Source organism: Manduca sexta, chromosome 23, assembly GCF_014839805.1.
Source record: "Manduca sexta isolate Smith_Timp_Sample1 chromosome 23, JHU_Msex_v1.0, whole genome shotgun sequence".
In the NCBI taxonomy this organism is placed as follows: Eukaryota; Metazoa; Arthropoda; class Insecta; order Lepidoptera; family Sphingidae; genus Manduca; species Manduca sexta.
In genome coordinates this window covers 13,239,591-13,256,032 of record NC_051137.1, presented here as the reverse complement: position 1 = coordinate 13,256,032, position 16,442 = coordinate 13,239,591, and the positions used below count along the sequence as shown (strand labels likewise).

Genomic DNA, 16,442 nt, shown 5'->3' with positions numbered 1-16,442 from the left:
AGGGTTGTCAAATATGACAGTTCTTTTGGTGTATTAGTAACATAATATTTTCAGCCCTGTATTATGAAACCAACCCTAAGTGCGTCGTTAATTCATGCAAGACTATCACTTGTATTCTGGCAATGTATGTACATCATATAAAGAAGACAAAAATAAAGAAAAAAAATTGTACTCCTTATATATTGGGTTCCCTGTAAGTTTACGAAAAAATATTTTTATTAATTATCTTATTTATAAAATATTGACAACACAAATTACTTAATTTCATCTATTTCAATTCGAAATTGACGAAATTTCTCATTTGATATAATGCGCGTCTCAGCTGCATATCTTTATCGTAGTAATACTATGTGCTAACAGCCTTATTTTCATACCCTAATTACTTAATCATTTATAGTAACTTCTACTAGACTAATGATTTACAAGGCCATTATAATTTCATCAGCAAATCAATCAGTATGAAGCACGCGCCCAAGCCGCGTATGATCGCGTTACATTACGCGCAGAGCTGGCCGCACAAGCCTGTTAGCTAATCCATACTTATTGCTAATAGATATAATTCAATACATTGGACACTTCATTATCATTGAAGTTCAGTACCTATTCAAGCGGCAAGTGTTTCAACTTCTGTCATTCTGTCTTACAAAACGTGACATGCATAAATTGTATAAATATATTTGTATTTCTTTTAATGTTTTAAGGATTTCGGGAAAATATAATATGAGTACATACATAGGTTTGGAAAGAAAAAAATTTAAAATATTAGATTCGTTGAAATTCGAATAGAAGTCACAACAGGCTCTAAGGTAAGGAAGAAACTAAAAACATTTAAGTACTAAATTCAAATATAAGTTAAAAGTTTGATCTATCGATTAGTTACTAGTACAGATTTAAGAAGTATATAGGTATATAGGCCCATGAAGTACGTATATAAGCCGTTCGAAATATGTGTTGATTTATAACATAAGGCTCCAAAAAGAACCAAAACAAAAAGGTTCATGGAAGGACCTGGTAAACATAAAACTGATTAACAGGCTTCGAAGTCGAAAACATACTTCACAGTATCGGAACTGGTCATGTATCGGCGTCAAAGTGAACATCTGCGCGGCGCCTAAACGAATGTCGAGTCAGTAACGAACCCAATTACCCAGAACTAAAAACAAATCAAACACAACGTGTAACGTTTCATTTACCCGGGCTACTAATGTCCGATCGAACGGGTGCAAATACAGAGTTTCTGTTTTAACGCAATAAACGACTTGTTTCAACGACTAATAAGATTGGAACTGGGTTACTTTGCTAAAGGTTGAAAGGAAAGTGAGGTCTCTATATAATCTCGTGCTAACTTTATTTATTAAATAGCTTGTGCTCGCCGACTCGCCTGTGTTTTTGCATACGTAATATCAAATGTGGTTCATATTACTCGCGGTGAGTGTAATTTATATATTATTATTATCTTTTTTTAATAATTTCAGTTTGGACCTTACATGTTTATCATAATTAGTGGTCGTCCAGTGGTCGAGTTCGACCATTTAATTTAATATATTTGTAACACATATTATGTAATACATTTTGTCTGCACTCATCTATATGAACTACATATAATTATTTCAAATTTCATACTCTTCCGTGAGCGGTAAAGAAGGGTACAAAGTTCTTTCTTCAAAACAATTATACGCACGCGGCTGCCGTGTTACACGAAAAAAAACAATTCATTTAAAATACTCACATGCTCAAAGATGTGTCTCTATTAATGAAAAAAAAAAACAATTCAATAATTTCAGACATTATCCTTAATACAGGCAAACTCACAATCTTCACCTTTTTTATATAGTAGTTCAATCGAGTAACCAAATATTACACGACAAAAAATACAATAAAATACAGTTCATTCCAATTGTCCAATCACATGGTGTAGGGTTACCGACATTCGCGAACACTTTAGTAAAAAACATTGTAATATTTTTGCCGGCGTTTCGTGTTACTCCAACTGAACAAATCATCGGACACCCATCATTTAAGAGCTGACGAGTAAACAGTTCCAACGTGCCTACCCCGGGGGGTGGGAGGTGGCTATTTGACCTCCCGGGACATACATTGAACATTGTCTTCGCGTGAGTGGCGTTTTCATAATAGTTTGGGGTGAGTGAACTGTTTGCGGCATATTTGAGTGAAGTTTTCAGATGGAATTTTGCTAACTTTTGCCGTCTGCGGCATATTACTATTTTCGAATGGTGACTTTGAAACAAATTAAATTATAGACAACTAAACTTCGTGCAGTATTTAGTGAGCGTAAAATAATCCAACATATTTGAAACCCTTACTCATTCATGCGAATAAAGAGATCCATTCATTCAACAATTGTAATAGAAGGAAAGATGAATGAAAGATGCTAAGCTTTCTTGACACTGGATCGTGTAAATTCGGCGAGCGTCGGTGAACCAGCGTGTTCCGCACTCGTACATCACGCAGAGGGTCTTATGAAACCCTCAGCTTGAGTCGGAACGAGGTGTACAATTTTTCCTTTCTACCCTTCAAATGGTATATGGTATATTCTCGTGTGGGCTCCGCGGGCTATTAGAGTAGCGATTTTCGTAAGTATAAATATAGGATGGTCATCTCGCGATATTGTTCTCAACTGTAAACTTTTTGAGTTTTGAATTGAAAAATTATGTGAGTTTTTATTTAAAATTACGGATCGATGACAATATATTATGGGACAGATATTAGCATGGTTATGTGCGTGAACATTGTCACACAAACATCTTTCGTACAGGTAATCAGTACAACCATCATTCCTCTGGCTCACGAATAGAACTGATTAATATTGTCATTGAAATAAAACTTATTTTTATTATTTTGTACCAATAAAATATAAAAATATTAAAAAAGAAATGATTATATAAGGAACTGGGTTAAAATCCGGAAAACAGTTTTATTTAAACATAAGTAATTAATATTGTCATAAAGTTATCATGTTTTTTTAACATAATACAAAAACAAAACGGAATTGAGGCGTCCTCTCCCTTTTCATTTGGCATCAGTTAATATTCTTAAATTGACTAACATTGAACGTTCACTAACACTTTAAATTTAAAACCAAACAACTTCTAATACCCGCTCTGTCTTACGCTTATCACCTTTCAGGGCCCAACTTTTAAGTAAAATGCTCCATAATTCCACAGTTATGAAATCTCTGATGTATGTACACCAGGCCGGGGCCCCGACCCCCAGTCCTCGATGCTTTAGGGGGATCCTTACAGAAAAGGTTTATGCGTATGTTTTGATTAAAATATTTGAGTTATGATGTTATATCTTCTGTTATAAGTCTACTAAAGTTTAAAAGATATTTCGTTTTTTTATGGCAACTATATTATACCCTATGATTGTGGCGCCTTTATAATTTTATTATGTTGCTAAGTTTAATAATAAGATATATACTTATGTAGATAATAAGTCAATAAATGGACTTTTTTATTTAATTTTTATTTAGTAACTGAACATTGTGTAAGTGGCTTATAGACCAAGAGAGTGAATTATATTCACTTGTACCTAATCTTTACATACATACTTACAAAACAAAGTTCCTGCCGCGTGTCTGAACGCGATAAACTCCAAAACTACCGAACGTATTTCGACAAAATTTGGGTTGGAGATAGGTAAAGATTTTGGTAAAGATATGGCTTTTTTTCTCCCGGAAAATTCCTCACATGGGCGAAGGTACGATCAGAAACTAGTATTATAATTATATAGCGCATCTTCTGCCAAGCATGAACATTTGTTTTACACGTCAAATGAGATAATGCGACAATTCGAAACTTGTGCCCGTTCATAATTACAATTCTTAATACCGTTTACCCGGAGTTTTATGATTTATTGAAGTCGTTTTATAACCTGGCATGGCAATGTTCATTATATCCAATGGTAATAAATAATAACGCAGTACAAAATAATAGTTGTAAGTGCATAAATATTTCAGAATCAAAAGAGGAACGAATGTCGTTTTTTGTTCCGTGAACTCGGGGCTCGCAGCGCTTGTTCGCTATGTTACAGCAGAGTTTCTTAATGACTTCGCAGGGTAAGGAAAAAGCTCTACGCGTCCCATTCTTTAATATCAACAACACCTTTTTATTATAAGACGATATCTTTCACCAGGTAAGCAGTATTGTGAACATGTGTTTAGGTTTGAAAGACATTGTAACCAGTAAACTTAATTACTACATCTAACAAAAATGATTTCATTGGTCTTCGAATGTAAACTGTCTAGAGAAATAATTCTGAGTGAAATGTTGATAGGAAAACCGATACAAACACACCACCTGAAAATAAAAAAACCAGAAGTATACTGTTAGCTATCAGCTGATGAGATCACTTTATGTTCAGATCCATTTAATTCTAAAGAAAGTGAAGATATTTTTAATAATACTTCATCAGTATCATGTGTTAGTATATCCCATTACTCTCACGCTATCTCCAGCCTGGTACGACACTGACCTAGCCTGACGAATGTACACTTGCAGTTCAAAAGGAGAACTCGGTTTCGCCGGCGCCTTTGCACTCGGCGACATTTTTCAACTCGCATGCACATTGCACTACGCGTTACCAGTCAGAAATTGATTCAAGTTTTATGAGCGAAGTTTCAGTCATTTGTCGTTTATATGAATGCATGTACTGCAATATACCATTGTGAGACTTTATATTTACGTGAGAGTCATTTTGTACAGATATTACTATTTGTATAAAATATTTATATTTGTATGTATTTGCTAAGAGTGCAAACCTGGGTTGTATACACATCGACAACAGTGTAATTATTTCTTATTACTTTAAAAATGCGATAGTTTGTGGACATGTTGGCAGTTTGTTAGAAGTAAATAATGAAAACACTGGGCCTCATTGTTGCACATACCAGAACAGGGCACAATTGACCTTTTATTGCTATCGTTTATTAATACAATAAGCGCCTAGCACACAGCAAGGTGGTATAAATAAACAAAGAGAATATAACAGATAATAGATACTGCCTGTCATATAAGAGAAACCCAACACCCACTTAAAAAATAGAAAAGGTCAACTCACTCGTTTGCTCACTGCACTAAAAAAACCTCTAACACACCATAGGCACCCCTTTTACCTCTAAACTTGCCTCACAAAGGGGCACTCAAAATTAATAGCCCAACGTTCCTTAATGAAACATTTGGCTCAAAGCAGCTGTTAATTTTGAACAAGGTACGGTGTAGCTCGGCTAACAAGCCGGTGGTCTGCTGCGAACAAACAAATTTGTGGCCACCCTTACGTCTCTATTAAGTGGGTCGTACGGGGCAGAATTGCGCAACAAAACGCGGCGGCTTGTGGCATTTTATTTATGCTTTACAACGTAGGTGTTGCTCGAAATAGGTGATATTTTTGCCATATTGTCTTTTTAGGTTTATGAATATTTTAACAATGTTATGACAATGTTTGCATTGTGTTCCTATACTATTAATAAATTGCTTTTACGTGCAAGTGTGAAAATATCGCACCGTTTTGATTTCATGACGCACAAACAATTTTAGGCAAAATTTCTAGGTCAAAGCTTTTGTAATGAGTTTATGAATTTTTAAAACCTCTGTAGCAGACTGGTACGCAAATTACTGTTTAATATCCCATTATATAATGAACTCATGACCTTTATTTGTCTAGCTATGTAGGTCTCAGCTTTATGAAAAGATTTAATACCGTATGTTTCCAAGCTATAAAAATCCACTTGAGGTTGTTTCGCGTAAGTAACTCGCTAAGTGAAAGTGCGATACGCAATTTCTCCGCATTTTTACCTCAACTGCTGTATTCAAGGAGTTTAATCTGAACTGATGTGTAGCTTTTTATATAACTGAATGAGAGGATCAAGTTGCTTATTTGATAGCAAACGCCATCACTACCAATAAACTGTAGGAAACCATTCAACATTTTGGATTACAAAGCTCTGCCCTGAAAACTGCTTGTCATTTTGGGACAAACACAAGTATCAGACGAAACTATAATGGATACAATGTCCTTCAAAGTTTAAGATAGTAATTCCTAACTGTAGCCTGGCGGAAATAGGCAATGCACAACCTACCAAAACCTTTACATTCGCGACGTCCACAAACATGAAGTGCAAATAATTTCAGCTCCAATCAAGCATATCTAATAACATACGAGCGGCATATCCGTCTGTTTGTCGGTCGTGTTTGCCGTGCATTTAGCCGAGATGAAGCGGCGAGCGCTGCTGTTTGCACTGATATCAGCCGATCCACTCGCTTCAAGTGGCCCTACTTACTCCATATTATATTTTGGCCCGGCTTCGGCTGAGTTTGCTCGCTTGAAACGGTTGCTTGTATTTAGAATTTATGGTTTAAATGTTTGGTAAGATATATGGAGAGATGATTGGTAGATGTTTTTGGAAAGACGAATATTGTCTATTGATATGTTGATTACTTTAGCAATTAGTTAAGATACTGTCAATTGTCTAGTAGGTAAGAAATTGTCGACCTCGCTGGTGTTATTTTAATAATGTTAATTTATTAACTGAAATTTATTGTTTCTTTTTAGTTGTCTTATTATAACTAAATAAAACGCAACAGCAAACTGTAATATCGGATTGGTTTTTTCCAAAACAGTGATACGAGTGTACGTTTAAATTGGTCTATTCATGTATTAAACAATTTGGATTGGTTCTATTTCTTTACGATGAGCTAGTATTTCCACTCAATTTTTCACTTTAAATTTGGCGGAGACAACCTATCACCTGGTTAAAAGCCGTCACAATGAGCTGACGCCAGCCGCAGGTGCAGTGTATAACGGCGGGCAATCTCGCGTCAGTCGGTCAGTCGACAGCACGCGTTAAATAAATGGCCTGACCGCACCACACGGGGCATAATCGAGGCGGGAATCGCTCGCATCGTTGGTAGGGCTGCTTGTTCTTAGAGCGTTTTTTAAAATTAACGATTGCCATAAAAATAGTATAGTAACTATAGTTTACTATTTGTGGCATCCCTTCACTACGTCGCTGTTTTGTTGCTATAATAGTGCGTGTTCCATTCTGAGGGTATTATACCATAGTCTCATAAAAAATAAAATGAATTATTACACTTTCTTTGGTTTCTTTATTTTATAATAAAAATAACCATATTACCAGACGCCACCTAATTTGCCACATTCGTTTTTCATGGTTGAAAAGCAATTCAACTCTCTTCAATTTGTTAAAGTGTCAACCCTATTTCACTCCCCTTTAGTGGTAAAATTGGCGCGAACGAATATTCCCGCGACTGAATGCAACTTCGACCGCACAGACACTTGCCTCTAAAATACCTTCATTATCAACCTTCTCCCTATATCTATACTGCTATACTATTATAGCTAAAGAGTTTGTTTGTTTGAACGCGCTAATTTCAGGTACTACTAGTTCGAATTGATAAACTGTTTTAGTGTTGGATAGCCCATTTATCAAAGAAAGTTATAGGCTATATAACATCGCATTATGGCCAATCGGAGCGGAGCACTAATGGAAAATGTTGCAAAAGCGGGTAATAATTATTCATTTTGAGAATTTCTATTGCGTGCGTTGCGTAAACGGTTGAATTTACGAAACAATCATGTACATATGACGGAATTGTTACTCTTACATAATTCTAAAAATATATATTATAAAACAAAGTCCCCCGCCGCGACAGCTGTCTGTCTGTACGCGTAAACATAAAAATACCCAACGGCTTTCTATGAAATTTGGAATGGAGATAGTTTGAGACCCTGGGAAGGACATAATCTACTTTCTATCCTTGGAAAATATAAATATAACGAGAATTTATCCCAGAAAACTTTATTACACAGGCTGAGCCTCGGCCAAAAACTAGTTTTTGCTTTTATAATATCTATCATTATTTTCTGTTTTTATTACTGGAAGACTATGAAATAATTCTCTAATAATAGGTACTTGTTCTCCATAACTTACGTTATTAAATTGGGTGAAATAAGTAAGGCACTACGAAAAATACTCTTTTATGTAATTCCTTAACTTATCACATTTTAAACTTCAAGCCGTTTTTGTGTACATACAAAGTTTTTTTTTACTATTTATGTCACTAGTATGTTTATGACAGGCATAACTAAGGTACCTAGATTATGTCCTAATACCTATAATTAGATTTATGCCCTCGGAATACGCTAATTACCTTCCACATGGTTCCCTAACATGCATTACAGCCATTAGATCCTTGTTTTACTGTTTGCGGTCCATTATGTGGTATTGATATGCGATTAATAGTGTGGGTACTTCAGCAGTGGGTCGACAGGATTACGACCGTAAATTGTGGTGAAAAACCTACCATAGCATGTTCTAAATCAGTTAGCCTGTTGTATTTAGGGCCCGGCTATCGCTTTTTTCGATCTTTTTTTGATTTTAATGACGAGACGAGCCCGCCGTTCGCCTGATGATAAGCGATACGACCGCCCATAAACAGCAGAAACACCATCCAACACCTTGAATTACAGTATTGTTTGATATTCCACTAGGGTCGCTATCATGAGTCGTGAGATGATAAGTATCATTATGTCGAGTAGTTACACTGACTACAATGTCCTTTAAACCGGAATAACAGTGACTACACACTACTGCTTGGCGGCTAAAATAGACATTGCGGTGGTACCTACCCAGGCGGATTCTCACATACGAGAGACCTACCACCAGTATAACTATCTATCTCAAAAATGGAACAAACAGAACAAAGTCTGTTTAACATGCTTATAAATGAGTTATTTTGATTGGATCATTCTCGGAATCGGGTTAAAGATTGAGATTGGGATCGTATATTGAAAACGGCAGATATTGAATAATGTGCTGTGTCGCTTCTTCTAAAGCAAAATGTCATACAAAAAGTCAAAGTTACAATATCTACCTACGTACATTTTACAACTATACTTTATTTTTCTGGCCATGAAGGCTGCATTCTTTGAAACGTGGGAAAATGAAAATATAAAAAACCGCCATAAAATCGAGAATTAGTTTTATTTCGATGTCTAACATTCGCGTAAACGTAAGAAATCATTATAAGACAAATTAGTAATAATTACAGACGTTTACAAAGTTTATCAGAAAGACGAATAGATTATGGAGCATTGGTTGGTGTTGTGGGACGCAATATCTCTTTAGACTTTATCTAATTTTGATTTAAGACTACATAGACTATACATATAGTAATTATATACTTATAAATAGCTATTAAAATAGCAGACCATTATATTGTAGGTAAAATAGCCGGCAAACAACTTGAGCACACTGTCGCGTGGTGAGGGATTTGTACCTTAGTCTCTACGGCGTCCTGCAGCCCCTGGCACTGCAGCAGCGCAGCCGCGAGCTCAGCGCAGCGCGCGTCCAGCGCGTCGGCGGCGCCCGCGTGGCGATCCGACATCTCCAGCACCGGCGTCTCCAGCTGGCGCAGCTCCGCGGCGCGGGGGTGAGATTGCGTTCTAGAGACTTTAATAGCTGGTTGCAAGCCTGTGGAAAAAAATGGGATTACTTTATTGAGCTTTTGCCCGATATAATTTATTACACCGATATACGTACATATTATATTGAGAACAAAATAGACTACCTGCCTACTCATAGTTTATTATAAGTAGGTACGTGGCGGGGCACCCAGTGCCCCCAAAGGAAATATCCGAAAATATCGAAAAAAATTCCATTAAAAAGTACACAAAGGGAGGTACACAGCATTAGGGACTTACAACTTTCGAGATTTAGTGCTCCCAAAAAAGACGTGTCCAAAAAAAGGCGTGGGTATGTAATATGCATGTATAAATGAAATATAATCTCAAATGTTGTTTTTGAATGATATTTTAGTCTGAAAAATTACTAAATGTATCTTAAATAATTTACGTACCTAAATAAACGTTGTCATAACCGAGTAATAGCAGTTCATTTTCATTTAAAAGTTAGTTTTTAGTTCACCAGTGACTAGCCACTCTAATTTAAATATTGTTTAAAATACACATCGTTAGCTCACTATCACAAGGTTTTTTGTTTCATTTTTGCATGCATTGTATTATGTACATATATCACATGATTTTTTGTCTTCTTCAGGAATAAAAAACAATAAAAATATTATAATAAGGTATTTGCTCATTTGTAAATTGTAACATCATAGAAAAGTACCTAAGAAAAATTAAAGAAAGCACGCGTTCCATATTCGCAATTCTGCATCCAGACAAAATGAAAGTTTATGGGATTCTCATTTTTTCTCATTCATATTAATTATAGGAAATTAAATATGAGATTACCAACTTTTCGATAATATTCGCCTTCAAGTACTTACACAAATCATCATAAATCTCACGGAAACTCTTTCACAAAACATTTTAAACACGCGCGCAGTTAATTTCAAATTAACGTTTCGGGACATTTTTATTAAAAGAGAGTGTAACTATGTAACAATAAAAAGATAATATACCACATTACATAACAATTAAGTACATAAAAAAGAAAAAGAAAAAAAGGGGATTATTCAAATATAAACTTTCACGAACACTTTTTTACCGCTATTAGGGTTGCCACCTTTTTTCGGTAAAATAAAGTACATTGGTAAATTGAAGGTAAAAAGAAGTACAATATGGTATAATTAATCACAAATTTATTTTACTTTATTATTTTGCTTATAAGCATATTATTCATTCATTTTGGCAACTTCTAACAAATAAAACTATCAAATGGAAACTCAAATTATTTGTTTCGTTTCGCCATTTGGTTTTCTACATTACATAAATTTTAACTCTCTCTGTGTATACTGGAGTGGGAGAAATGAATAATAAAAATGAAATTAATGCATACAGTACTGATATAAAAAAGTATAAACGCAAATATTATATATAATTTTAGCCATAAAGTAACTTATTTATTTGATGTGGCAACACTGATGGTCACTGTCAAATTGAAATTGTGCCGCGATGCGGTAGCGTCGCGTGTTTATTTTAAAATATTGGTTTAAATTTTATTTCTTTATATTAAAACAGTGCTATTGTTTGTGTGGTGCGAAATAGTGTTGACGAAAAATGTTGGTCCTGTTCGAAACGCCGGCGGGCTACGCTATATTCAAGGTAAATATAAACACGTGTGGATTCTAACCTATACGGAACGCGTTACTTGCAATAAAAATAGAGCAAAACAAAAATACAATGAATTTTGCGATATGGAACTGGATTTTTTATTATTATTACATGTATATATGTAGCTACGGTTAATATTTTGTATTTTTAATTCGTTAATTGCACAATAAGTCCCCCAGTGCTGTGTTGACATCGTTTCATTTTGTGTTATCAGAACACACTACCTATAAACTTTTATAACAGTAGACAAATGGCTATTCAATAACCATTTCAGTAATATGCCTATTTCACCAAAACACTTCAGCATATTGAGCAATAAATGCTTGTTGGTTATTTGAAATAATAGTACCTAAGCATTCAGATTGCAATACCTAAGCCAAAACTACACATCAAATATGAAGACAATTATACAAATGTCACACAGTCAACTACATTCCCAATTAAATAGTAATTGTATAAGAACTAGTTAAAGTAATATATGATATTAACTGGTTAATGAACATTATGAATCAAGTAATGATTTTTTAATACAAAAAGGTATAGACACATCTTCCAGTCTACTGGTGGCATGCTAAAATTGAGCTAATTATTACAATCAGTCTTAATATTGCGTTGCATCTAATGAAGTTACTTGTCTAATTCTATAAAATTTCTTATATCACACTGAAGAAATGATATGCTCCTCTTTCACATGTCATATTGTAGTTTGTTACAATAATATTAAGTTATCTGTATGTGCACCATTTTTTAAAACCGTGTGTGGCATGGGTGCCATATTTATACACTTACTAAAATATCATTGGAACCAGGTATTTGGTTGTTGCTTTAAGTTCTTTGCATTTCAAAATTGATTATGGAAACTAGCTTATTTATGTTAGCTCACTATAACATCAATAGTATAATTAATATGCCCATCATCATTAATTGAAGAAGTATCAGCAAAATTCCATCTAAATAAATCTCATGGATAAGCATGGATAAGTTTATCCTGGAATATGGAAGAAGTGTGTATTTAGGTATATCAAAGTTATTGTCAATGTTATTTTCTAAGCTATTATTATTTTGTTTTAGTTGCTGGATGATTCTAAATTGTCTGAAATAGATAGTTTATACGAAGAGTTCAACACACCTGAAGGAGCTTCTGCTGTGTAAGATTTTTTTATTATTATTTATATACTTAAAAAGGCTATATTTATGTTTATGTTCAAAACAGTTATTGAAAAATTATAAATTGAGTTAAAACTATCAACATTTTTAAGTCCAAATATTACAGTTTACATTCACTATTACTATTTTATTTATTAATGTAAGTGGTGATAACCTAGTTTGGAGTGGAACGGACTGTTGACACAAATGTCTGCAGATTTATAACCCAAGCGCATGCATCTCTGATTTTTCTAAAGTTAGGTGGATATTGTTAGTGAATTATCACTTACTTTAATGGTGAAACTCTACATTGCGAGGAAACCTGCATACCTGAAAAGTTTTATGGAAGAATTTTGAGGGTATGTGGAATCTGCCAATCTGCACTAGGCCAGTGTAGGACAATATAAAATACTAGGCTGATATATTATTATAGTTTTGTGGCCTTTACGCTGCTAAAGTTTTATTGAGACATCTAACATAGTATAATTTTACAGTGTGAAACTGAAGAACTTTGTGAAGTTCGAAGACACAACAGAAGCTTTAGCTGCAACCACTGCAGCTATAGAGGGCAAAATATCGAAACCATTGAAGAAAGCCCTAAAAAAATATATTTCTAAAGAAGTACAAGACCAGCTCCTTGTCGGAGATGCCAAACTTGGAAGTGCCATAAGAGAGAAGTTTGATCTACAATGTGTCTCAAACTCCAATGTACAGGAATTGTTGAGATGTATCAGGTCCCAGATGGACAGTCTCCTGGCTGGATTGCCAAAGAAGGAGATGACAGCCATGGCTCTTGGTCTTGCTCACTCCCTAAGTAGATATAAGCTTAAATTCTCTCCAGACAAAATTGATACTATGATTGTCCAAGCACAATGTCTTTTGGATGACTTAGACAAAGAACTAAACAACTACATTATGAGATGTAGAGAATGGTACGGATGGCACTTCCCAGAATTGGGCAAGATTATAAATGACAATACACTCTTTGTGAAGGTAGTCAAACTAATAGGAACCAGGGATAATGCTTCACAGACTGATTTGTCAGATGTACTCCCTGAAGATCTAGAAGAGAAGGTCAAGGAAGCTGCAGAGATTTCTATGGGCACAGAAATATCTGATGATGATATTATGAACATACAGAATTTGTGTGATGAAATTGTGTCAATTACGGAATACAGGACGCATTTGACTGACTATCTGAAGGCAAGGATGATGGCCATGGCACCAAACTTGACAGTACTCATTGGGGAGCACATAGGAGCGAGGTTGATTGCCCATGCTGGATCTTTGATGAATCTTGCTAAACATCCCGCTTCAACAGTGCAGATATTTGGTGCGGAGAAGGCTCTGTTCAGGGCTTTGAAGACTAAAAAAGACACTCCGAAATACGGTCTTATCTACCATGCTCAATTGGTAGGACAGTGTAGTACTAAGAATAAGGGTAAGATGTCTAGGATGTTGGCAGCTAAGGCGGCATTAGCTACAAGGGTTGATGCGTTTGGAGAAGATGTGTCCTTTGAGCTTGGTGCTGAGCACAAGGTCAAGCTGGAGAACAGACTGAGGCTGCTAGAGGAAGGCAATTTGAGGAGGATCAGTGGCACCGGCAAGGCCAAGGCGAAGTTTGAGAAGTATCACAGTAAGAGGTAAGATTCAACAAATTTAATAAATTTCAATGAATTTATTATTTTGCGTAATAATCTGTTTAGTCAGGTACAGAGATGTTATTTTTATTTTATTTTGAACAAAAACATAGTCAGTCCCACTTTTATTATTTTTTGTTTTTATTTATTTATTTAGGAAAAACAGAACAAATTATTACTAAAAATAAATTAATGTAAATTAAGCTTCTGAATTCTGTTTTTTTCTGTTTGTTTAATTTAGTGATAGACTAGTAAAATATATAGGTACTTAATCAAAGTAACTTGCTTCATAACATAATTAGTGTCAGAACAAAAGTAAAAAAATCCTTTATTTCTGTTTGTTTCTTAGTGAGGTGTTCCAATATCAAGTAGCGAACGACAGCACGATAGGAAAGAAACCAGTGAAAAGGGAACACTCACCTGAAGAGGACGGCCAGGTATCAGCCAAGAAAATCAAGCTTGAGGATGGTGCTGCTGATGTGAGTTTTCTATTGTTATTTCATTTAATTTCTCTGAATTTTGAGTTACCAATATAGACCCAAGAATAAATACCAATCACTTACTCCATTATACATAGACGTTATTTATCTAAGGACGGAGCATTGCCGTGATAACAAGTCTGTTTGTCAGCTTTGTTTATCTGACAGCCAATTAGATTTAAGTTGTATCTTAATGTTAGCCAATTACAACGGCCCTATGTTTACACTTTTGCGAAGGCTGCCTTGTCGTCAGCACTGAGAAACGAACTTGTTATCACAGAAATGCTCCATCCTTAGATAAATAATGTGTATGAATAAGGGGGTTATTCTTTCCTCAAAAGAAAGTTATGAAAATTTTAACAGTATAAAGTCACTTGCTCTGAAATTGAAATAAAAAAATTGATTGAAATTTTTACTTCAATGTCTAACATTCGCGTAAACATAAGAAATCATTATTCACTTGCTCTGAGTTAATGAGGTTATTGTATTTCTTCTGTATTTATTTTACTACATTAATTTTATTTAATATTCTTAGGTCACACCCAAGAAGAAGAAGGTAAAGCAAGAAGTAAAAGAGGAGCTTGAAGAAGATGGCGAAGAGCCGGCCCCATCTGAGCCCACATCAGAGAAAAAGAAAAAGAAGAAGAAGTCATTAGCAGCAGAACAGGCTGATGAGTCACAAGTAGCTGACCAAGAACCAGAAGAGCCAAAGAGCGAAAAGAAGAAAAAGAAGAAAGTAGCAGATGACTCGCAAGTAGCTGATGCTGATGAGACAGTAGAGGAGCCTAAAAGCGAAAAGAAGAAGAAAAAGAAGAAACGACAGTCACAGGTGGAAGAAGAGTAACGCTACCTCTAAATATTGTTAAGGATTTGGTGACAGTAGCAGTGCAATACAGAGAGATTAGGTTTTAGATATTGTCTTCTGATGAGGCATAAATTATAATTAGATCTATCGAATTTAATTCTGTGAAACATATTCTTTAGTCAGTTTGTGTATATTTTTGGGTAAAAGTGACCATCTTAAAGTATCTGTAGTGCCCTGTATGTACTATAGATTGTTGTGATTACATTGTGCTAAAACTAATATAATTTGAGTAAGTTCTTTATTTCAACATTGTATGCTTTTTGCAGTATATAAATATACGGGTTTTAATAATTTTAACAGCGTAGTGTTAATTCATTTTCTATTGATGTAGTAACTGGATTACTTCCCGTCGTTGCGTGATATTGAGCTGACACGGATTTTTTACTATACCTTGGCTGTTAGTAGGGGATATCACGTGCCGGTCCACTGGGTACCACAAACAGGGCCCTATTTCCCTGAGGCCCTGATGCCACACGTTATTTTGATAGTACATCCCATGTAACGCACCTAAGCGTGTTTATGGCTTAGCAATTGGCATACAGAATACCATTTTGCCTTATTTCACGATCTTAACTTTGTCAATTTGGATCCGTTAGGCCTCCAAGATGTTTTTTCTTCAAGTTCCTCAATTCTCAGTATAGTTTTGTATGAATAGTACCAAGTATATTGCTGCTGTCGCCTTAATGTCGCATTGTGTCTTAGGTTTAAGATAAAGTAACATTAATGTTACAATAAATTTATATTCAAAATGATTTGTTTTATTTTTTTAAGTAAGCATGACTTCTCTAAAATTAGTTGCTTTATCCACGTGGGTTAAATTGAGGTTTCGAACATTCAGTAACTGAACATATCCCTATGTTTGGTATAAACTCAAATTGGCCATTAAATAAGTAAATTAATGATTACTTAGCTAAAAATTTACACGTTTAGTACCTACAAATCATACATACATAGTATCACGCCTCTATCTTATAGGGGTAGACAGAGACTATGGATTGCCACTGCACGATTCTGGCACACTTCTTGCGCTTCCTTCACCTTCATTTTAATCTTTTCATGCATTCCCGCCGGTTCCGGGTACTTTTGACCTGGCCTATACTGAGAATGTCAGATATCTAACATTCGAAGGTTCGGTGCGGTCGACCCCTACCGGCTCTTCCATCCAGATTCGCCTTATAAACCCTCTTTGTCAGTCTC

At 35.1% G+C, this 16,442-nt stretch overlaps 1 protein-coding gene across 1 annotated transcript; it reads left to right on the top strand.

Moving 5' to 3' along the window:
- The first annotated feature begins 10,914 nt into the window (after positions 1 to 10,914).
- Positions 10,915 to 15,997, top strand: LOC115446744 (nucleolar protein 58). Its single transcript, XM_030173519.2, has 5 exons — positions 10,915 to 11,106; positions 12,187 to 12,263; positions 12,756 to 13,904; positions 14,251 to 14,380; positions 14,916 to 15,997. Exons 1-5 carry the CDS (start codon positions 11,062 to 11,064, stop codon positions 15,222 to 15,224), a joined length of 1,710 nt encoding a protein of 569 aa, XP_030029379.1. The 5' UTR covers positions 10,915 to 11,061; the 3' UTR covers positions 15,225 to 15,997.
- The last annotated feature ends 445 nt before the right edge of the window (positions 15,998 to 16,442 follow it).

Coding starts and splice junctions, on each gene's coding strand:
- LOC115446744 (XM_030173519.2), top strand. CDS start 11,062: ATGTTGGTCCTGTTCGAAACGCCGGCGGGCTACGCTATATTCAAG. Junction 11,107..12,186: donor CGGGCTACGCTATATTCAAG/GTAAATATAAAC, acceptor ATTTTGTTTTAG/TTGCTGGATGATTCTAAATT. Junction 13,905..14,250: donor GAGAAGTATCACAGTAAGAG/GTAAGATTCAAC, acceptor TTTGTTTCTTAG/TGAGGTGTTCCAATATCAAG.